The sequence below is a fragment of the Alexandromys fortis genome, unplaced genomic scaffold (assembly GCF_014885135.2).
Source record: "Alexandromys fortis isolate MF-2015 unplaced genomic scaffold, M_Fortis_MF-2015_v1.1 scaffold_196, whole genome shotgun sequence".
Classification (NCBI taxonomy): Eukaryota; Metazoa; Chordata; class Mammalia; order Rodentia; family Cricetidae; genus Alexandromys; species Alexandromys fortis.
Window position 1 is genome coordinate 115,599 of NW_026068078.1, and position 22,597 is coordinate 138,195.

The 22,597-nt window shown below is 41.5% G+C and overlaps 1 protein-coding gene across 2 annotated transcripts in view; it reads right to left on the bottom strand.

The window, feature by feature from the left end:
* Positions 1 to 1,280: 1,280 nt before the first annotated feature.
* Unc5c (unc-5 netrin receptor C) overlaps positions 1,281 to 22,597 on the bottom strand; it is a 328,599-nt gene continuing 307,282 nt past the window's right edge. For both annotated transcript variants that reach the window (XM_050121748.1, XM_050121747.1), the window contains 4 exons: positions 17,559 to 17,708; positions 16,282 to 16,446; positions 8,755 to 8,933; positions 1,281 to 8,003 (listed from right to left, as the gene is read on the bottom strand). In XM_050121748.1, the coding sequence (XP_049977705.1) occupies positions 7,838 to 8,003; positions 8,755 to 8,933; positions 16,282 to 16,446; positions 17,559 to 17,708 (660 nt within the window). In that variant the 3' untranslated portion in view covers positions 1,281 to 7,837. The remainder of the gene's footprint in view (positions 8,004 to 8,754; positions 8,934 to 16,281; positions 16,447 to 17,558; positions 17,709 to 22,597) is intronic.

Below are 22,597 nucleotides of genomic sequence, written 5' to 3' on the forward strand. Positions count from 1 at the left end.
CTGGGGTCTCTTATTAAAAAATAAGGTAACTATATAAAGTACATAGCTAATGGTTGGGGCATTGTAGTTGGTCATCAATCCAGCCTCTTTTCTGACAGTTTTGGTGGATGTACAGCTAACAAAAGTTCAGAGCCCGAGGAGGCTTGCTTTTGGAACCCACCCTTCTGATCCTCCAACTTCTACATGTTATGGTTCAAGCCAAGCACCTCACAGGACTCAAAGGCAAGTATCAAAACTGGGCTGAGTGAAATGGGTTTCTTTTTCTGTGGGTTACTTTATATGTGGCAGGTCTGGTTTCTCATCTGAACTGGCAGCAAAGTACAGAAGTCCCCTCATTCAGGAGAACTAAGTGGGCTCAGCATTTCCTCCTCAAGCTTCTGATATTTACCCAGTCAGAGGATCTCAGAGGCTGAGAAAGATTCTTTACCTGCTGCCTTACATTGGCACTGACGATGGATTCAGAGCCAGGTCAACCTCAGGACTCTAATGACCTCATAGGCAGGGAATGAGGGCTCACAGGTTTGACCTTGATAAACATTTGCATATTCTCCAAACTGGGGTGGCACTATCAGGGCAGCTTCCAGCTACTGAAGCTCAAAGGAGGGACAGAGGGTGAACTATATTAAGGGACATGTGTTGTCTTTTCCTGTGACTGCTTTTATTTGCTTCTTAATCAAATTTTCAGTCTTTTATCCTCAGACATCCCATTGAGTTTGTGCAAGGCCCCTTTATAGGTTTTCATTACTTCTTTATCCCTTGAACAAATACAACAGTTTGTCACCATTGTGTAGCTCCTGGAGGTTAACATTCTCTTCTCTAGCTCAGTGGCTTACCTTTATCCGCTAGCCAGGAGAGGAGAAAAGGGCTAGGGCTAGATGGCAGTCAATCTATTGTACTTCTCCAAATCAGTCTATCACTGAGGAATGAGCCGACTCTGCTCTTCCTCCTCAGAGGCTTAGCTGTTTTTCACCTCAAACCTGCAAACTTTCTACTTTCTCATTGGAATAACTGTGGTTGTGTGCTATATTCTAGGATTCACGATATCTCAGTGCTGGGCCATGTGGTTTGCCTTTACTTTCTTGTTATTATGATTATTTACAAACTCCACTCTCAAGCGGATCTTTGAGTATAGATCCTGACCATGTTTATAATCTGCTCCAGAAAATATTGATGCAGGTGCTGGAAGATGCTACCTGAATTAACTGCTCGCTGGCATCGGCTGCAAGCTTTCTCACACTCTCTGTTCAAGCTGCACTCAGACCAAGGAAACCAGAGTCTCTAAAGGTGGGTTGGAGGCATTGGCCCAGAGATTGTAATGTGTAATGGTACCGGAGAAGGGTCCTTTCTAGAACTTCACCTTGTCAAGGTTATGACTCTCATTGAAACAGGAACCAAGGTATTCCAATTTACTTAAAAAATCCATGATAGTTCCCAACACGAAGTATTTCCATGTTACAAAGAATCAGAGCAGGCCTTCCCATTGCTTATAAATATAATTTATTACCTGTTTAAAAATTCTTTCTTACATTTTGTACATGTTGGCTGACAGAATAAATGCAGGCAATTTACAAACCAAGGGGACTGCAGGAAAATTGGGTGAGGCAACTGGGGAGAGAAAAGAGGCACACCCAACGCTGGTATCCCTCACCTCCACCACACAGCAAGGCGATGAGTGGAATGCTGCAGAGCACTCCTCTGCCACCAGGGGTCGTTAGAAAAGGAATTGCATAGAAGATACAGCAAGACAGAATTCTATAACAAAGAAGTGTTCCATATCTGAGAAGCCAAGGTTGTGTTGGTTTTGCTAAAAAAAGAAAAACAGACAAAGCATAAACTTTTAACCTGATACTTATGAAGTTGAGCTGGTTGAAAGAAGACAGTACAAGGGTGACCCAGCCTCTCTTTAGCAGAGAGCTGGGGATTGTTTTCTGATGAATATTGGTTTTCATCTTTAGAACAAAGAGGAAGGTTACTGGTTCCCTCCAGCTCAACATTAAGCTCAATACATACAACACTGTGATACCCAACACACACACACACACAATGCACACACACAGTGATGATATTCCCTGCAACTTGGCTAAACACATTGACTGGAGGTTGAGGGCATTGCTACCCATAATAGGTCTAGGAAAAAAGTGAAAGAAAGTATACAAGTCTTATGTTCAACTGGCTCCTCTTTCTTTTCCAAGATCTGAAGGAAAATATGAAAGTCCATATGTATACAGTTACAGGTCCTATTAATGACTGCAGAAACACAAAACCGACAAAGGCATTTTCTACTGGCTGTGGATTTCTTGTTTTGTATGCTGCCTTACAACTGGTTTAATATACAGTTCATCATGATGCTTTGATGTTGCTGCTCCATAGTGCTGAGTGAAGATCAAAGGCCAAGAGCTCATCACCCTTAGGCTGCTGATCAGAACAACCAGCCCACGGTTCACAATCACCACTGCTGGGTGTCACCAGGCTCCATGGCATTAGGCCTTTGATATGGAAAGATGACACATGGTTTAGGCTAATGTAAAATGGCCCAACAGTACTTTCACGGGAAATTTATGATTCTGCCATAGCACAAATTCTCAAATCATATATAAAAAAGCTGGTGCACCATAGCAAATAGCATGGCTGGTGGACAGTTGATTGTATTTCATACACTCCCTGGTTTTCCACTGAACAACTAGTGGGTTGGGCCATGACTGTCCTGATATATGGCAAGGACTTCCAGTTGAGTATTCTGTATGGTCATGGGACAGATCCCTTTAGTATATATAGTTGAATATACTGAAGAATTGCAGGTAGTCTCTTATTGGGTTTGCCTGCTTTTATGTTTATGGAGTGTGTTTGTTTGTCCTGAGGATACTTCCCCAACCACGCTTAAGTAGGCCTCTGACAGAAAATACTGTTGGTTGAAGGAGCCCATTACTATCCTACCACAGCTCAATAAAGAAAGCAGTCAAGCCCAATGAATGTTCTGAAGACTATGGCAGTGAGTTTTCAAAACAAGGGCGATGGCCAATAACACCAAAGAATCCATAGCTGCATTGTTAGTCTGAAGAGATACTCCACCCGGCACATGCAGGCCATCTCCACTCTCACAAAGCAAGTGAGCCTAGTTGTCAGCTTTTTGGAAACAGTTATGACTTCATGTGGCTTATTTAGCCTATATGGACATGAACTTAACCAATTAGTATTGGTTATGATGTGTATATTCCCCATAGTCCCAATTCCATAAAAAAAATTGCTGGGGAACTGTCAAGGTGATCAGTATAAGCAGAGGTGATACAAACACATCTCTCGGGGGCAGAGAAACAACCATTTCATTGCACAGAAGGGAAGTTAGAAGGTTTTCAGTCAATGTCAGCTCAGTATGCTTTAAAAATACAAAAGCAATACAAAACCAAAGGAATAAGATAGTTGGTCCCACGAGGCACTCGGAAGGCAAAACCAGTTTTATTAACGAGATAATAATAAAAATAGTTTTCCTTTTGGATCTATAAAATAAGATGCTCATTGGCCGTTGTCATCTTTACAAATGACTCGTTTGAACAATGATGTTCTAGAAGATTTTCCAAGCTTTTCAAAAAAGACGTCTCAAGCCTAATTCCACCCCCATCATGTTTCTGTAGTCCTCCTGCCACTGGCCTTGGATTTACACCAACATTGCCTTCTAAATGGATTGCCTGTCCAGAGCGATTGCTCAGGTCAAATTTGTGTTCATCTTGAAGACTTGGAACAAGTAAACCTTTTCTATTTTCATCACATACTCTCCAACATCCTTCTTGGGTTCTACATTGATTAGCCCCAGAGCATGGGCTGTGTGAATGTATGGATTCAGGGACAAGACATTGTCCTTATAAGTCCCCTTCATCCTGTGACTGTGGAGGTGTGAGTGGCCCGAGAGCACAGCTGCCAGGTCCTCAACAGACACACCCCAAGATGTAATACAAGAGCCTGCCTGCTTTTCTCCAGAAGTGATGTGTCCAGATCTCATCCTCCAAATGTTCCCTTTTCGATTTATTTTAGAAAAAAAGTCTTTAAAACCATTGAATGTCTAGAATCTGGACTCTAGAAATCTACAGGGCCCTCAATGTGTAGTCATTGTGATTTTCCCTTAAAAAGTCTCTACTCTTTTACAGTGGAATGATTAAAAACTATAGAATCATAGCATATAAGAAAATAGCTAATAATACAGTTTGGATCTGGACCTGTCATCCTCTCAAAGTATACTTTCCTTAAAGAGATGAATTTGCTCAGGTGATGATGGATTCTTTGGATAACAGAGGTAATGTGTCTGCTTTGAAGATTTGTGGCTGTGAGTTCCTTGACCCATGCTTGTCACCACCATGTACACGACTATCAAGCCAATTGGAATTAATGTCATGAGTAGAAAAATATGAGAACATGATGCCTCTGATGTTAAATTCCTGATCTTAGAAGATCAGCATGATCTGAAGATCATTCTTCTTGACCAACAGCCACAATTTCCCTTTCTGCAGACACAACATTCTACAAGTACAAAGATTTTTAAAGCGGGTGCAATGGTAGATGCTTAAAAGAGAACCTATGAAAATAGTATCATGGATTTGAGGCTATCCTGGAATGCCTAGCGAGAATATATCTCAAAGTATTAAATCCACAAAGCTCCCAAGGAGATGCCGTGTGTTTGAATGTGTGTAGCAGGGGCATCTCCTCAATGAATACAGTTTATGCTTCTAAAAGTTACTATTCTGGAATTAAAAAATTTTAAATATGCAAAGCTCGATGGGATTCATAAATAAAAAAGACAATGTTCAAAAACTCATAGATTTTGTATAAAGTTACAGGAAAGTAACTTAAGATGTGTATAAGCAAGTAGATGATGTACTATACTCATAAAATTTTGAAATGGGTGACTTAACTGAATGTATATTGAATAAAGAAGTTAAACACTTGAAAGGAAAATTTCCCTATGTCTATTTGTCACAAATCTTTTGCCAAACTCAAGAGGTACTTACTCTCTGTTAACTTTTAGTATGCTGTATGTTAAACTGAGTAACTATGTTGTGGGCCACTAGATGGCACCATATACAAAAGATTAGTTTTTCTACCCACATTCATGGAGCATGGCTTTCCTCAAGGCTGTGTGGAAGCTCGGCATGGAATAGAGGTGGTGATGATGTTCCTTCTGAGATGAACTGTGGCAGGTGAACCTTGTGTGCCGGAGAGCAGTGATCTGACAACTGTTACTTTCCTCCAAAGAAAAATAGGTGTACATATTTGATGTGGTATTTTCTAGTTTGGAAACTGTCATTCACATGATAGAAAGTAGTTTTATAACAAATGCGTCCCTCATTAAGAGATCACTCGTTCTCCCTATTTCTGTTGGGGGAGATAGAATAAAATAGCAAGTATCTCCAGATGCTTGAACATGACGACCCTCAAAAGCTTCCACAGTGTCGCTCTGGTTGGATTTAATATTTCGGTTGGTGACTTAGCAGTTTTTAGGATAGATTAACCAGAATAGTAACACATTTGCTCCTATTCCTTACAAAGCTTTGAAGTTATACAAAATATCCAGAACACATCTCTAGGTTTTGATTTTTATAATGATTCCCAAATCCCAATACTGAAGAGGAATCTTCACATTTGTTTCAAGAGGCAGCAGTGCTCAGCTCTTTCTTCTTGCTTTTTAAGAGTATCTGTCTAAATTCTTAAAAATTAGAACCAACTCATTGTTATAGACATCAGTTGGTGAGCTTGTTTAGGAATACAGTATTCCCTTTGGACCAATATTTGTACATATGAATATTCTAATGGCTAAAGAATGAGAATGTAGAATACATATCCAAAGAGGATAAAAAGCACGAATGAAGAGCCTCCACAACCGTATCCACAGTTCTTTAATGACCAAGACGGAAGAGTCAGAGAATATCAAGAAGTAACAGAAATAGGAGAGGAAATGGGCAAAATGATTTCTAACTGGAATCCGTTCTGCATACTAAATACTTCCAGCCCCAAAGTATGCCACAGCAGTGTTTTGAAGGCTCTGGTTTAAGGACACGGGTGCTCCCTGTTTGGCTAACTGTGACTGGGGCTGCTAAGTTTTCATTCTCTATCTACCGAATGAAATTCATGATGGTTCCAAGGAAAACTCACAGTTTGTACAACTAACTTTTTGAGGATAAAAGAGCTAATTAAACTCTGTAAATACAACTGAATATTATTAGAGATTAATGATGGAAGAGAAACTGTACCAATTCCTTCAGCTGCATGGGTGCCTTGTAGAAATGGTCTTGAGATCCAGAGATCAATAAATGAGTGAAGTAGATTCACAACTATTTGGAAGGCTGGGTGTAGCCCTCCTCCCTCCATAGGACAATGATAATAAAAGGATGCCATCTCTCAGTGAACAGCAACATGCAACCATGGTACAAAGAACCAAATAAATGTATGCAGGTTGAAGTAATCCCTTTTCAAGTCAATACTATCTGAAGGATTCAATATATTCCAGCAAAAGGCTGGGGGGCGGGATGAATGGTCCAGGCCAGAGTTTCTAATAATCTTCAAACTGATGAACAAGACTGATGACATCACAATGGGAGTTTAGCATTCTGGAATCTTGAGATGATCAGATCTCACCCCATGGTTTACAGTTAAATAGTGAGCTACAGTGAGTTCTAATGTTTTCCCCAAGGTCACACAGTCAGGCAGTGACCAACTCCAGAATGATAATTGGTTTCCTGATTCCTAGTTCAGAAACTGTTGCCCACAAACCACACTGTCTCTCAGATAATAGACAGCCACAAGATTAAATGAGCTTTACATAGAGAACCCTCCTCATGATAAGATTCAGAACAGAAAGAATGCCTGAGCAGGCTGCAAAAGCAGACAGTCAGCGAACATTTCAGTCTCTGTATCAAAGGTCAAGGAAGCAAAGCCTATTGAACTAAACTCATGACCACGCCCACCTCTTTAAGCAAGAAAGGGAGACAGGTCTAGTTAATACCAAATACTAGCAGTACTGCTAACTAAAACAAAAGAAAAACTTTTTACTAGAATATTTGTAATGATCATCAATAATAATATTTTTAAAAAACACTTGAAATTGCATATTACAAACACATGTGCTACAGATGTTTGTGTGGAGGAACATGATCACTCTCTTCCCTGCAATGCTACAGCTCTGTTCCCAAAGGAAGCCAATCTGGTTACTTTATGGCATAAGGAATCTTAGTCATTTCTCCTTTTAGATTCTCCACTTCCCTGATACAAATGCCAACACTGGTCCGACAAGTTTCAGAAACAGAACACTGATGGGAGGGTTATCTGAGACACTTGGTGTACACGCTTTGTAGCAAAAGTCTGTGATTTCTCTGTAAATTACTAATCTGAAATAGACTCAACAAACCGTCCACAGCTTCAACTTCAAATGATTGGAACAAAAATAGAACAAGCCATGGACAGCGTCTGCATCCCTGTCCAATTTGATGTAAACAACGTTTGTAGAAATTGGGTTTGTTAAGAAAGTTTATCCATACATCTGGATAGCAATAAAAAGCGTTTCCTAGGAAACTGTAAGATCCTGTACCATACAGCATACAGCCCAACGAAGAGAAAATTAGATTTGACTTCTAAACTCAAGGTACAAATTTACACAATTTTTCTTAACTCCCGGGGTGGTGGTGTCCGAATGAAGTGGGCGTGTACCTTGGTGGCTGTGTCTGTCCCCCACCTTTCCTGCTGTCGTCTTGCCTGAAAAGTGCCTTGGTCCCATCTGGATTTCCTCCTCAGCTGTGGTTCCCCTGGACACAGACTCCCTGTGTGTAATTTTGTCCCTCAATTCCAGTGTGGCCGGTCAATACTGCCCTTCTGCCGCTAAGGACACTACTGTTTCGTGTCTTCCCATTTCTTCCAGGACAGCTGCCAGCATGCTCAGGTTTCCATCTGGGAAGTTTTGTGCTTCCCAGAGATCCAGGATCACACCAGTTGGGCTTGATTTGGTGGCAAAGTAATTCAAGTACCTGCAACGCGGAATGGGAAAATATGCTAAAGGATGTGATTGATGTACAGGGCTGTGTACAGTATGGTTTCTCCTCTGCTTCTGGGCCAAACCTGTCTTTCTTGAAGTAAGTATTTCAGTCCCACTGTGGATTGTAGTGAACCCCACTAAATGATTGCTCTATACTTAATTAGATCAGCCCCAGACAGGGCACATGCTGTTTAACTTTGTTAACCTCAACTCTGAATAAGATAATTTAAGAGACAATGTGTCTGTGGGTTTTGTCCTAAACAGGAAATTAAGAGGCTTATGTTTTCCGTCCAGCTCAAGCTTTGATGATCTTTGACAGGTCATGCCACAGCTCTTGTTTGGAGGTGACAGCTACATTCTGCAAAGTAGATGCTCTTGGGGTCACTTCATAGCTTAGTTCAAGTGTTGTGTGAACATGAAAATTATTCAGCACACATTATGAATTCTTCAACTGGCGACGAACAATAATTACTGAATAGACATGATACTTAGGAGTACTTAGCACATGAGCTAGACAAATAGATTATGATAAATGTTACATAACCTAGAACTTCTCTTGGAACTGTTGGGAAGCACATGGTTCAAGGTGTAAAGGAACTTAATGCATACTTTAAGAATGAAAATGTAAACAGATATGTAGTGGGGAGAAAAAGAAACGGAATGCTGTTTCCTATCTAACTGTTTTCAGTACTGGAGACTGTTGCTAATAAAAGCAACAGGTCCAGAAGCCTGGACACACTCACCTGTCCAGGTTGAGTTTATGGGCCAGCATCCTCCAGTCATGGCCTCTTGTCTGGGGGGCATCCAGGCTGCTGCACAGCTTCTGCCGGATAGGGAGAGGGATGCTGAAAGCACTTGGTCCTGTGACAGTGGTGATGGTGCTTGCAGGGTCCAGCAGAGGCAAATCGATGCCAGTAGGTTCCTGTAGGAACAGCACAACTTCACTTTCAGAAGACAAATGCAATCCCCGTTGAATCAATCAACGTAATGCCTGACTCTCAGTAAACTGAGATAGAGACAGAGAGTGAGCTCTGTTCTCTTCAGGGAGGACAATTTCTTCCTGGCCTGGAAGTGGTGGGTTACTATTGGCAGTTGGGAACCAGAAGTGGGGTGGCATTTGGAGGTAGTTTTACATAAGCTGTTGTGTTCAGGGGTCATTGCTCAGGGCTAGGCAGGACAGAAGCTCTGGTGAGATTTCATGGTTGTTCTTCTAATGAGACTCTCCAGGAGAGAATAAAGAGTTATGTCTGTGTTCCAGGTTTAGATGTTGGAAATGTTCAAAGGGGAAGTTATTTCTAAATGAATAAATAGATCTGAGATGAGGAAACCATCTAACCCTAAAGGCATCCCTGGGTGAGCATTCAGCAAACTCCATATAGCCCTATGAAGGTGGCTCCCTTCGGTTCTTGCTTGATAAAATGGGACAAGGCTAAGAGATATCAAATTAAGACAAACTTTTTAAAGAAAATGGTAAACACAGAATATTGCTTTTGGGCAAGCCACTAATGGTGTCCTCTAATTGCTGAACTTGCTTGCTTATTTTTTTAATCCAATTTTAGTAGCAAAAACCATAAATTGTCTCTTAGAAGAGTTTCAGCTCATAAAACATCACAAATGCAAAAATCTAAATTTCATCGGCAAGAGAAACTCTAATCATTTTCTGATCATTTCTGCTTGTCTGAACGCAAGAGGAAATGCTGCCTGGGAGCCATTAAAGCTGTAACAGGAAATCTCCTAAATCTGCTTTAAATGTCCATTCCATCCTCTTTTTCTCCTCCCCTTCCTTCTTTAGAGCAGGTAACTCCTTGGTGTGCACATCTAGTTGCTGGAGGATACACTAACCCCAGAGGTCTGGCCATCAGGTAGTCTGTGATATCTGGCTAAGTGCTCAGCCTAGGGGTGACCACCACTGCTGTCTGAGCCCCCATGTCCTGCTTTGATTCTGATGTCTCTGTAGACTTGTCAGTGCTGGGGCTTTGAGGGACAGGTGGCATCTCAGCTGGCAGCCTCCTAAGTGTGGGCCACAGTGTGGTCTGCTGTTTTGGGGATCAGCAGCCAGTACTGATTTTTCAACTCCTATAATTCTTCTGGATAGGGCCTGTTAAGGAGTTCGGGAACATTTTTTTTTTTTTAAATCACATAATATACACAATAGTGTTGGCTGTGATCAACATATCAGAGCTCAAAAATCCATAGCTTGGCAAACAGATGCCACTGGCTCCTCTGTATTAGCTTTGGCTCCATGGCTAGACTGTGGGCTGAAGCTCAGAAGCTTCCAGCAGGATTAGAAAGCTCTGATGAGACTCACAACCTGCAGCTCTTTCCCCGCAGGCACAGTGCTCTGCCAAGAAGCATGAGTTCATAACTTCCAGGGTCACAGAGCTTCAGAAAGGCAAGCAGAGTGTCACTGGGGGCATGTAGCAATGCTTACTAGTGGATTCATGTTTGGGATGTTAGAATTCAAGCGTCGCAGCCCATATATTTGGACACAGCAGTATGCATGGGTAAATTCGAGGAGTCCCACACTATTGTCCCAGTTTAGAGACCTCGCCCAGGTTCAAGTCCACTTACTTTATGGGAAATTACAGTCATGACTGTTCTTTAGGCCTGGAAGGGAAATCTACCAGCCCCTCAAGTACCTGATTATCCTTGGGTAACACGGAAGGTAAATGTCTGCATAGGGGCAAATTGGCTTATGTAGCACACTGACTCTTGTCCCCAGAGTCTCCTTATCATTGTTGCGCACATTATCTTCCTACTGTTGCCTGCTTGGCACCGTGCACTCCAGTCCTGTCGTGCTCCTGCCGTGCTCACTCCTGTACCCTACTCTCCTCCACCCCCTCCTAGTCCTTCACCGAGGGAAGTGTTTAATGTCCTTTAGCTCACATGAAGTTCCAATTTTCAAATTTTGCCCCCATGTACACTCATGTTTGTGTGTCCTGTAGTTGGAGGTGGTCCTAGCTGTCATTTTTTGCCCCATTGCCTGTGATTTTGGCTTCCTATCCAGAAAAATCAGCACCTTTACCAAGGTTTCGAGTTGTTTTCACTGTTTTCTTCCAGTAGTTTCAAGGTTTCAGGTCCAAACCTTTAGGTTTTGTTCCAATTTGTTTTTTTTGTAGAGGATGAGGAATGAGGAGGATTATGTCTCAGTCTTCTTCATGTGTTGGGTTTACCCAACACCATTTATTGAAGAGGTTGTTGTCAGTCCTGTGTGCATCTGTGGTGCCTCTGTTGAGAAGTATCTGACTGTAAATTTATGAATGTATTTCTGAGATGCAATGAGTTGACTGGTTTATGTGTCTGTGTGCTAACAGTGTGTTGTTTGATCTTCTATGACGTCACAGCATATGTTAAAATCAGGGGCTGTGATGCCCCCAGTTTTGCTTTCTTCACTTAGCATTGCTTTAGGTACTTTAAATATTTATTTTTTTAATCCTTATGAATTTTAGGGTGTGTTGAACCTGAAGGCTACTCTGGGTAGTATAGTCATTTTAAGAACGTTTATTTTTCTGATACATGGACATGGGAGTTTTGTTCATCTTGTGTGTGTGTGTGTGTTGTTCATTATCTTTCATTAGTGCCTTGTGCTTTTCATTGTTGAAGGTTTTACTGCCTTCATTAAGTTGACCCATTGTATTTTTTCCTTCTGTGGCTAATGTAAACCAATTTGTAGTCATGATTTCTTTCTGAAGTTCATCATCATCATTGATAAGCAATTGATTTTTGCAAGTTTTGTATCTGACTACTGAAATTATCAATTATAATACTCGCTGGAGTCTGTTTTTCTGTGGATAAAATTGTACCACAAGTATAAGGGAGACTTTAAGTTTTCCTTTCCTCTTTGTTTGTCTTTTCCTCCTTTCCTCTTGCCAAATTGCTCTGGACAAACTTCTTGTAGTATGCTAGGTAAGAGATATAAGGGTAGATATCTATATATTTTCTCTGTCTTAGAAGAAATGCCTTCAGCTTTTCCCTAATCAGTATGATACAATTGTGGGTTTACCATACATAATCTTTTATGCTCACGTATGCTCCTTCCATATATAACCTGTTTAAGGTTTTTTTTTTTAATATCTAGAGTTGTTGAATTGTGTTATGCCTTTCCTACATCAGAGATGTTTATATAATTTACATCCTTCATTTTATCCATTTAATAGATGATGTATAGATTACATATACTAAGTCTCCTTTCATCTCTGAGATGAAACCTCTTGATCAGAATTTTTGAGAATTTTTATGTCAGTTTTGTCATAGGTAATGGTCAACAGTTATGTGTATATCTTATTGTCTTAAATGGCAATTCTGGTGTCATAGAATCAGCTTACAAAAGTACCCTCTATTGAAAACTGTGGAATAGTTTGAGAAGTATTGGCATTAGTTTTTCTTTGATGTGGCATTACCCTCTGTATGTTGTGACTATCATTGGTTAATAAAGGAACTGCATTGGGCCTAGAGCAGAGCTATAGGGGAACAGAGATAGACAGGGAAAACAAAACTGAATGCTGGGAGAGAAAAGGGCAGAGTCAGAAGCCATGGAGCTGTGGCTGGAGACAAACATGCTGAAACTTGTTTGGTAGGCCATGGCCTTGTGGTGATGCACAGATTAATGGGAATGGGTTAAATTAAGATGTAAGAGTTAGCCAATAAGAAGCTAGAGCTAATGGGCCAAGCAGTGATTTAATTAATACAGTTTCCACGTGATTATTTCAGGTCTGAGCTGCCAAGCAGCTGGAAAATAACTAGCAGCCTTTTTTTTTTTTTGACACTTCTTTGAAAGTTTACTCACTAGTTCTTATTAAGCAGTAAGGGATATGTACACCCCCTGCCTAGGGCTGCATGGGGCCCCAGAGGTGAAGGTGGAAATTGAACTCTAATTCTTCTTAGAGCAGGGGAACCCTACAATTCTGCTTCCTTCACTCCATAATCTGATCCCATCCCAGACTGGATGGACTATGACCTCCTTTGGTCTCTTAAATTTCTCAGCAGGCAGAGTATTTTATTTGTTGTTTTGTAAACAGGTTCCCCTATGGTGCTGAACTCGCACTGTGACTTGTACATTGAATTTACTCAATTATTGTTTGCTGAAGTGGAACGAAATGCTTTTTCTATGGTAGGGGGACAATGAAACCCATTTCTGAGCTCTCCTGTAGATTGGTGGGTTAGGCTTCCTTCCAACTATGAATAAGGTCTTGATGCTTCCCATTAGTAAACCTTGCAGACTATAATGGCCATGGATCTAAAGTAGCCATGGATCTCAGGGTGCTCTCACATTCAACTCATTGTGTGGAGTAAGGAGCCAGCGCTATTTTATGTAGACGTTGCCATAACACCTAACACCTGACTACTCTGCCTATGGCATTCTGTATCTATGAAGCATGCTCTTTACTACTCTTATACTGACAGTATACTTATATCAAACCTTTAAGGGAATCAGAAAAATACATGTACACATTTATGTCTAAATTCCACATAATAATTTCAGTTGCTATGAGTTTTTCCAGGTAAAAGTAGAGATTATTCTCACAGAATGCTTATTACAATAATCTTTTATGATATTGGTACCATCTGCTTTTGATGTTATAATTCTCTTAGTTAAACATATGATTTTTCAGCATTAACAAAACATCTGTTCCGGGTGATCACACACATTCCATGCATCACACATGTGCTCGACTACTGGATTGAATCTCCAGCTAGACCCTTAGGTGGATGGCGATTTTCTTCATATAGACAATGGCAGCCATGAAACCCTTTTATATCTTAAGATTATTTATTTATATTTAGTGTAATCAAAGCCTACAGCAAAATCCCACGAGTTTCTTCCTTCTCTGTACCCTATTTTCATTTTGGGCAATGTTGTCACCCCATCCGTGTCTAAAGAAACAAAAAGTGAAATATCTTTCATAATTACTTTCATCTTGACATTCATTTGCACCAGTATTTTAGGTTTTTGGGCATTTTCCTTCTTAAACCTCCTCTCTGCAGTTAGAGGCCTTCAAGGACTATCTGGTAAAGGGGATATAGAAGCTTCTGAGAAAACCATGGTGTGTGCTCTATACAGCCTGGTCTCTGTGGTGGGCAAAAAGTTCTGCCTTAGGCTCAAGAGGTCCCAAGTTGTATGCTTTTATAAATGACTGCTGGTGAATGACCTCATTAGTAGGTGGCTAGTGGGGAAAGGCAGCATATTCCTACAGAGACAGATCACTCTGGGGGTTATGATATTGGAAATAGGACCCCTTAGAACCTGTTCCCTTGCCTTGTGGTGGAAGGAGCAAGGCTCAGAGGAAGGTAACCACAGATGAAGCCTTTTTCTCTATATGTTACAGTTTGTGAACCATGCTGGACCCTGTCTCAGTTTCTGATGAGGACTTGGGTCACTGGACTCCCCAGAGCCCTTTATTCATCCATGTAGAGCCTCATATTGCTCTACCATCAGTACCAGATCCCTACTCCCTCCTCCTAAAATCCAACCTGCATTCAAATGCAAACCACAATGGTGGAACTCAGTGACCCAGAAGGACAAGCTGTAGAGTGCCCCTTAATCCCCAACGTCTTCCCCAGTCTGGTCTCTTCTTCCATCCTCAGTAACTTTGCTTGTCTGTCACACATGGGCAAATGCCTGGCGCGTGACTACAGGGCTGGCCTCTGAGCTGTCTGCCAAGTTGCAAAACCAATAATCTTTTCTCTGTGTTGGCACCAGAAACAAGTCCTTAAGTTGTGATCACACTTTGCAAAACTGCCCTTTCTGTGTGTGAGGAGCTAGCAGCTTGGTGGGGGAGAACTCGGAGCAGCTCTCATTTCTTTGTGGCTGCATCTGATCCACCTTTTCAGTGCACAGCAAATGTTCATGCTGAACAGAAAGCATGCATCAAAGGGCCAGACTCCTCACCCCCCTCCAAAATTCCACAGCCTTTGTTGTCACAGGAGCTGGGTGGTTATTGAACTTTGCAGACCTGCTGGGCCAGGAAAGTGAAAACACCCTCCGAAGCCAGCAGGGGTGGTGCTGTGTGCCTGGGAGATAGGGCTGTGCATCCAAAGGCCCGGCGGTTGCCATGGCACCCTGACACAGAGATCATTCCTTATGAATGTCACTGAGGTCTGTGACTAAAGTTGTTTATGAGTCAAAAGTCTCATGAAACTACAGGAGCAGAGGATGACTGCACCTCACAGGCTGTGGGAAAGAAGATTGGAGCTTCAGTGAGCTCACATGCTTCCCCCCACCACCCCCGCCTCATTCGCTAAGGAAGATCATCTTTAAATAGGACATGTGGCGCAAGACAGGCTGAACAGACTGACATTGCAGTCATCACTATGCACAAGACAAAAAAGTATTTTAAATCATACACTGTTGGCTGTAGTTATCCTGGGCTTTGTGGCTCAGGCAGCAGCATAGAGCTGAGCTCCAAGGGGCCACGAGGGGCAGCTTTCTGACCATTTGGCTTATTCTTCATCCTTTGTTCCTCCAACATGAAGGCTTGCCGCTTTTCAAACCATAGTCTTTGCATCCAACGGGACAGAGAAGGTCATGGGTACCTCCTCTTTCCTTACAGGGAGTTTTGAAATAACAGCAACTATTGTTACTGCTGGAATATGAATGTATAAACAGGCCCAGCTGAGTGTGTGAAAATCATAGCAGAGAAAGGCAAAAGTGGCAGCAAGGAAAAGTATGGATTTTCGTCTATTCCTGGAGCATCTTCTCCACCCTGAGAGAAAGGGGTTATCCTCTGATATTTGGAGATTGAGGTGAGAAAAAGAAAAGAGACCAAAGGCTCTCTCCTTTCAATGTGGAGAAAATTGGGGGAGCATACACTGCTCTTTCCCTTCACCCCACCCAGTAGGACAGGACTAGGACAAAATCAGAAATCCCTATGAAAGAAAGGAGCAGTCGACAGATGCTGGCGGAAAGTGCCACATGTGTATGCCACTAAAACCTTGCATTTGAAGTTCAGACCCCATTGTGTTTGTCTCTTCGTGTTTTAAAAGGTGGTCCCACTATGTGACCATGGTTGGCTTGCAACCAACTATTTAGGCCAAGCTGGCTTTGAATTTAAAGCAAATCTCAGGAGTGCTGGGGATTATAGGAATTTGCTGCCATGTCTTATTCTTAGACCTCTTTCTGTAAGTTTGTACGATGACTTAAATGGGTAGCATAAGAAAACTTTGTTTTGGAAAGCAATTCCTCTCCCAGTCACACTAAACACTAAACTCCACATCACTTCCACAGAGAAAGTCTCCCCAAGCTCCTGCCCACGATTCTGAGAATGTCTTACCTCTGACACGGTGCAGTTGAGCTGGAAGATCTGCCCTTCTCCTTCCACCTGCCTCACACAGAGTTTGCAAACCAGCTCCACTGTGTTCAGGCTGAGTCTTTCCAGGGTGAAGGTGCAGTGGAGGTTTCTTTGCGAGCCACTCCAGATGTGGTAAAATGGAATTTCCTGGAAGATACGAGGGTGGTAACCAAAAATAAGAAAGGCTGGAAGTTTCATGTAACGCTGCTTCTTCTCAGTATTCACCTCATCCGATCTCATTACTACTCTTCATACAAACACTGCCTCACCTCTCTTCACATAAGAAAACACAGGTGCAGAAAGGTTAAGTAACACCCAATGTGGGACAGTGAGGAAGTGGATGTGTTGAGCCTGGAACCCATATAAGCAAGTTCTAGAATCAACAACTAACCAGGCTGTGCCTCTCATTTAGAAAAACAGCCATTGTTGATGAGAGTTTTAAAAAGCCTAGAAAGTTCCTAAATTTTTAAAAAGCTTAAAAAGTTCCTAAAATAAATCCTTCACACTCCATCATCGCTCATTAAAAGGAATCCCTGGTGTGACATACTGGAGCATGGCAAAGCTAGCCACAGGGTGCACTGCTGATTCCACATCTTTTCATGCCTCTAGCCTCCCTTTGCCCAGGGCAGGGGCAGCTAAGGCTTGCTCCAGTTGGAAATCGGTCACCACAGAGAAGTCCTTGGCCTAAAAAGCACCAAGCCGATACTAGATACTCACTTGTAATCATCTGAACTTCTTTACAGAGCCAATCCTACTATACTCTTGTGACAGACAATTAAGCCAAGGAGAAGACTCATGAAAGAAGCCGGTGTGTAGACTGAGGTTCTGGTGCAAATCCCGAAGCTGTGAGTGCCAGCATGCCATTTCACTGGCCTACCCCCACTCCCCAATCTCTGGCTCCTGCAGTGGGCAGGTGTTCTAGCTAGCAAGGTGGAAGGAAGCCAAATGTTCATTAGATAGGCTAACAGTGTCCCATTTCCTCTTATGGATGTATTTGAGGCTGTTCCTATTAATATAGTGAATGTTTACATTGAAAATAAGTGTACTGAAACTAAAATAATAGTAAAATTATTTTAAGAAGAATATTTTAGAACCCATTCCTTTAAATGTGCTTATTGGGCATTTCTCAAGAATGCTGGAAACATACTGCTTTGGAGAAATAAGTGTTGACATGGGAGTAATTCTAAGAAAGATATCTTAAGACTATACATCTGTCTTAAATCTATATCCATGCAGCTAGTGCCTCTTGGTAGCCTCACCTGATACTTAGCCAGCAATTTGCTCTTCCATAGGGAATGGGCGATGTCATGAATCGACAGGCGCAGGTTGTGGATGCTGCCTTTAAAATGAAGAGCCTTGGGTTCTTCTAGGAGCTGTCCTCCCATCTGCCGCTCCAGCTGTAGAACTTCCTACAACACATCCCAAACCAAGCCATGTCATTGGTTGATCTGCCCAGTTTCCATCAGACCTCTCAGTAAGTAAATATGTTCCTCCACCATGTCTTTTGGATAGCATACTGTACTTAGGCAAGGCCACGAATACAATCACCTGCAGATCTGAGACTCTCACTATGAAGCCATGGTCATCTTGCATGGGAACAGGCCCCACTGATATGCAGCCTATGGAATTTGCATCACACTGCATGGGAGAAAACTAAGCAGGTTTTGTTTGTTTGTTTGCTGTTGGCAAGAATAAGAGACCGATATTAAAGATGGGAGGGCATGTTATACAAAAAAATAATGATAGAAATGCAAGTATACAGATAAAGCTTTTCATTGAAATCTGAGGGAAAGGGCACACACATGTATATGTGTATATATATGTTATATATGTCTTCTGTTACAGAAAAACATTTGGATATAGATAATAAATATTTTAAGCAACAGAGTCTGAGCTAAACAGTTACCCAATTAAAGGTTTAAAAGAGAATACCTCATCTCTAAAAAAATTTAGATGAAGAAACCTACTCCATCCCTCAGTATAAAGATGTAAGAGGAAGACAAAATTTATACCCATTTCAATCCTTCAAGCTACTTAATGGGACTTAATGAAGCACTTCCAACTACAACTGAAATTATCCAAACAGCAGCACACCATAAGTTATCAATATCAATGCACAAAGCAAACCACTCTTGTACTTCACTCCTCTCATGCTACCAGAGTTTTGATGATTAGAATATCATGTGATTTATGACCTTTTAAAAGTGGGGATCCAGGAAAATGAATATTTGTATATAACATAAAATAATGATATTTGTACGTAACATAAAGCAAAATATGGCTGCCTTCTTTGGTGATATTTCAGCAAATAAGAGGGATTTCAAGAATACAGGCATTCAGAATGCCATCTGCAAGCACTGGAGAACAACCAAGGTATGAAATACAGAGAACCACAGCGGACAAGTTGGATCCATGTTGCTAGATCCCCAGAGATGCATGTGCTTTGCCTTTGTCAAATGAATGCTGAACCACTCTCTGGCCATCTCATCACTGCTGAGCTCACCAACATCCCGGGTAAGCTACAAACAATTCGATGAAACTGTGGCTTCCTGAGTTCTTAGCTTGCATCACCAACTCCTGAAAGGTCCTTTGAGGCATAGGAAATACCAGGATAATGGGGAACATGGTCTCAGATTGGGAGTCCTCTAATTAGTGTCTAATGGAAGCCATGAGGCAAGACCCCTCTGGCACAGAGAAGTGTGTGGTCCAGCTGTCTGACAGTATTGACCTACTCTCTTCCATGGCTAGAGATGAGTAGCTATTACTTTTGACAGGAGCTGAACAGTCAGCTAGCCACCCTGACACTAAAGCCATGTTACTGTGCCCTAAGTCTGCTGTGCTTACTACAACAGACCCCCAGATCCCCAGTAGGACCTCTGGACCTAGGCAGCTCACAATTACACATAGCTGCTCTCCCAGTATACCTTACCTGACACTGCACACCCTATTCTCTTTGACAGTCTGTGGAATTGGGGAAGAGAAGTGAGAGTTAATTGCAGTTGCTTCTGCTTCAGCAGGAACACATAATGAGCTTATGCTGATCATGTTCAGTGTCTAGTTAGCATAATAGAGAAAGCTGATGTTCCCAGTGAACCTGGCACCTGACAAATTCTAAAGCTAAAATGATGTTTGTTTATAAGCCATTAGAAGAAAAGAAACATAATTAGAAATCTTTGAGATTACAGTCATGCCAATCAATCAGTTCTAGCTTCTTTCCAGTATGCCCTAATTACCTCATCAAGACATCTAAAGAGCAATCGATAGTAATTATCTGATTACTATAGATCTTCATTACATCCAAATTATCTCCCTGGGATGTCTGAAAGAAGATGCATTGTATTCTGGGAGGTAATTGTACCCAACAATGTAGAATGCATACCCCATCCCTACAATCAACATAGAATGCCAGAAGACAGCACCTTATCATTATCAGTTTTCTTGGCAGGATGGACCACCACCTAACAGAATCTTAGCCTGTTGGCCATGACCTTGAAGTCAAGAAATCTAATGCCACATTTTGAATGCAAAGCCTGGTTGGAGTCAGCCCAAGAATAAGGTTCAGTATTTCCTTTCTCAGAAGTCATGCTAGGGCATTCTCCCTTGTGAAGAGTGGGTCTGTAGAGGCTTGGTGAAACCCTCACAAAGAGATAAAAATGAACAAAGTACCACTTAGTAGCAGTGGAACTAAAGACTCATCTCTGATATTATTTCTCTCCGTCAACCAGGGGGCCCATAGTAAGCTGCTGTGCAGAGCTAGAATACAACCTCTTTCTTGCACAGTCCTATCAGTAAGATAATAGTTTGTATCATCTACCAATCAAAAACTGTGCATATTGTATTAATTTCTTTACAAATTATAAACCAATATTTATACATTGATATACCAATGTTATCAGGAAAAAGTTATAAGCTGAGATCACTAAACCCAGAAGTACTAATATTATCTTTTGTTGGCCCATGAGGCAATTGGTCTGGGAAGTGTGAATTTGATGTCTACCTTAGGGATAGTTGGTATGAGCAACTGTCCTCACATCAAGATCTGAGTGAGAAATTAGCTCAGGAATAAATATCTCAGTAATAAGCAGAATTTATATGTCAAATTTAACATATTTTTCCTCCAAAATAGTGAATAGATCAGTGGTTCATGGCCCTTTTGGGAGAGGGGTCAAACTATCCTTTCACAAGGGTCAGCTAAGACATTCAAAAACACAGATCTTTATATTGCAATTCACAACTGTAGCAAAATTACAGTTATGAAGTAGCAATGAAAATAATTTTATGGTGGGATCACCCCAGCATGAGGGAACGGTATTTAAGGGTATCAGCATTAGGAATGTTACCACTGGACTACTGTTACTATAATTAGGATATTATACTCAAAAAAAATCTGGGAGACAAGAATGACAGCAGTGACTGGCATGGTGGCACACACATTTAATCCAAGTACTTTCAGGAGGCAGAAGCAGGCAAATCTCTGTGAGTTCAAGGCCAGCCTGGTAAGTTCCAGGATAGCTAGAACACACATCCAGACTCTGGAGAGGAAGATATAGAAACAGAGAGAGAGAGACAGAGACAGAGACAGAGAGAATGAACTAAAGCACTAAAAAACAAATAAAAGATATTTTAATAAGTAGAAGAACTCTTTGGCAAGAAAAATCATGTCAATTCACCTATGAGGCAAAATGACTAGTCATGCTCAGTGGCTAGCCCCTGTGAGTTTTTGTGTCAGAAGACTCAAGGGGTCAACCCGTAGGGTAGACCAACCAGGCTTTGTTTTCATATTGTTAGTGATCAGTGCTCCGAGACACACGTACCAGTTCTACTTAAACATACACTGTGACTTTTGCTTAACAAGGTTGGTTTTCTAGACTTTTTTTCTGCATGAAACCATCCTGTTCAGTGTATATGTGATGTGGATACCAGGATGAAGTAAAAGTACTAGACATGCTCCTCAATGAAACATGACTTTGCAGCTAGACTTCTTAGAGATAGTCACCTAGCATCACGTGTGAGTTATGTCAGGAAGGGTGTGACTTGGCCCACAGCTTCTGTTCTGTGTAGTATAGAGACAATGTGAAGCTTCAACCAGGCTGAAATGACTTCCATGCTAAAACAATGTCTTGACAGACTTTTTTGTCATAAAGGTTAGGTTATTTCATACACCTTAATGGTGAAGAAGAACCAAATATACTGAAGGTCAAAAGATTTAGGGAGATTTGACAAAATATCGTGACCTTGGATAGAAATGTCATAATAAACTTTAGGATCATCTAGGATGTTTGTACTTAGAAATATAAAGGTCACGTTTCCTTTGTTGAGGTTGTCTTTCCTATTAGTGAATACTTTCACTTCCATAGCAGGTGAGAGTCCTGGGTGAACTTTCCAGATATCCTGATAAACTATCTCTGCCTCTTACCTTGAAAAGAATCTCAAGAGTGACTCCAGAGTGATTGACGACAGATCTCTATTCCATATTTCCATGAGAACATACATGTCTACACACACACATACACGAATCCTAGAGTGTTGTCACCAGGAACTCTCCCTGGGATCTGAGCAACTCGTTGGTGCAGCAACTGCTTCCAGCAGAGATGTGAATGAGGACCGAATTGATTCTAGTAGCCTATGAAAGGCTGCAGCTAAGGCAGCTACAGGGGATTCCACTGTAGAAACAAGCAGCTTGCACAGTAAACAATTAAACCAGGGCATTATCCATGCCGAGCCATTAGCCTGGGCCACTTTAAAGGCATAATAAATCCAAGCTCTTTTAAAGGTCTATGTGGAAAAATAAAGCAGCTCTGGTCTGTGCTCGCTGCTCTCACAGGCTCCCAGAGAGTAAGAGAGAGAGGGAAGTGGAGGCATACCTGAGAATCCATGACTATTATGTTATTTCTCTACCACCAGAAATTCCCACTCTTGAGGATTGTACTTAACTTCATGCCAGATTTGCCACCCATGTGCTCCCTGCTCTCCTTTCCTCCTACTGGTCTTTCCAAACATTGGCAAGCCTCCCTCCAGGGAAAGGCTCACAATTAGGCTTCCCGATTAAATTTTAGTTTCTTATAGTTGAGAGAACACTGAAGAGAGGGCAGGAAAAAGATAAAACCACCACTTTGCTTCACTTGTCTGGTTTCATTCTTGGTGTTGATTCCGGACTTAAAATTCTGTGTGTTCTATTCCCAGTAGAAACACAGAAACAGAATGGACTCCTTCTATTTCTGCCAAGGAGCTGGAATCAGTACCAGAGTCAGAAGCAGGCAGAGGGAGCTACTCTGAAAACCCAAAGGAGTCCCAAAGA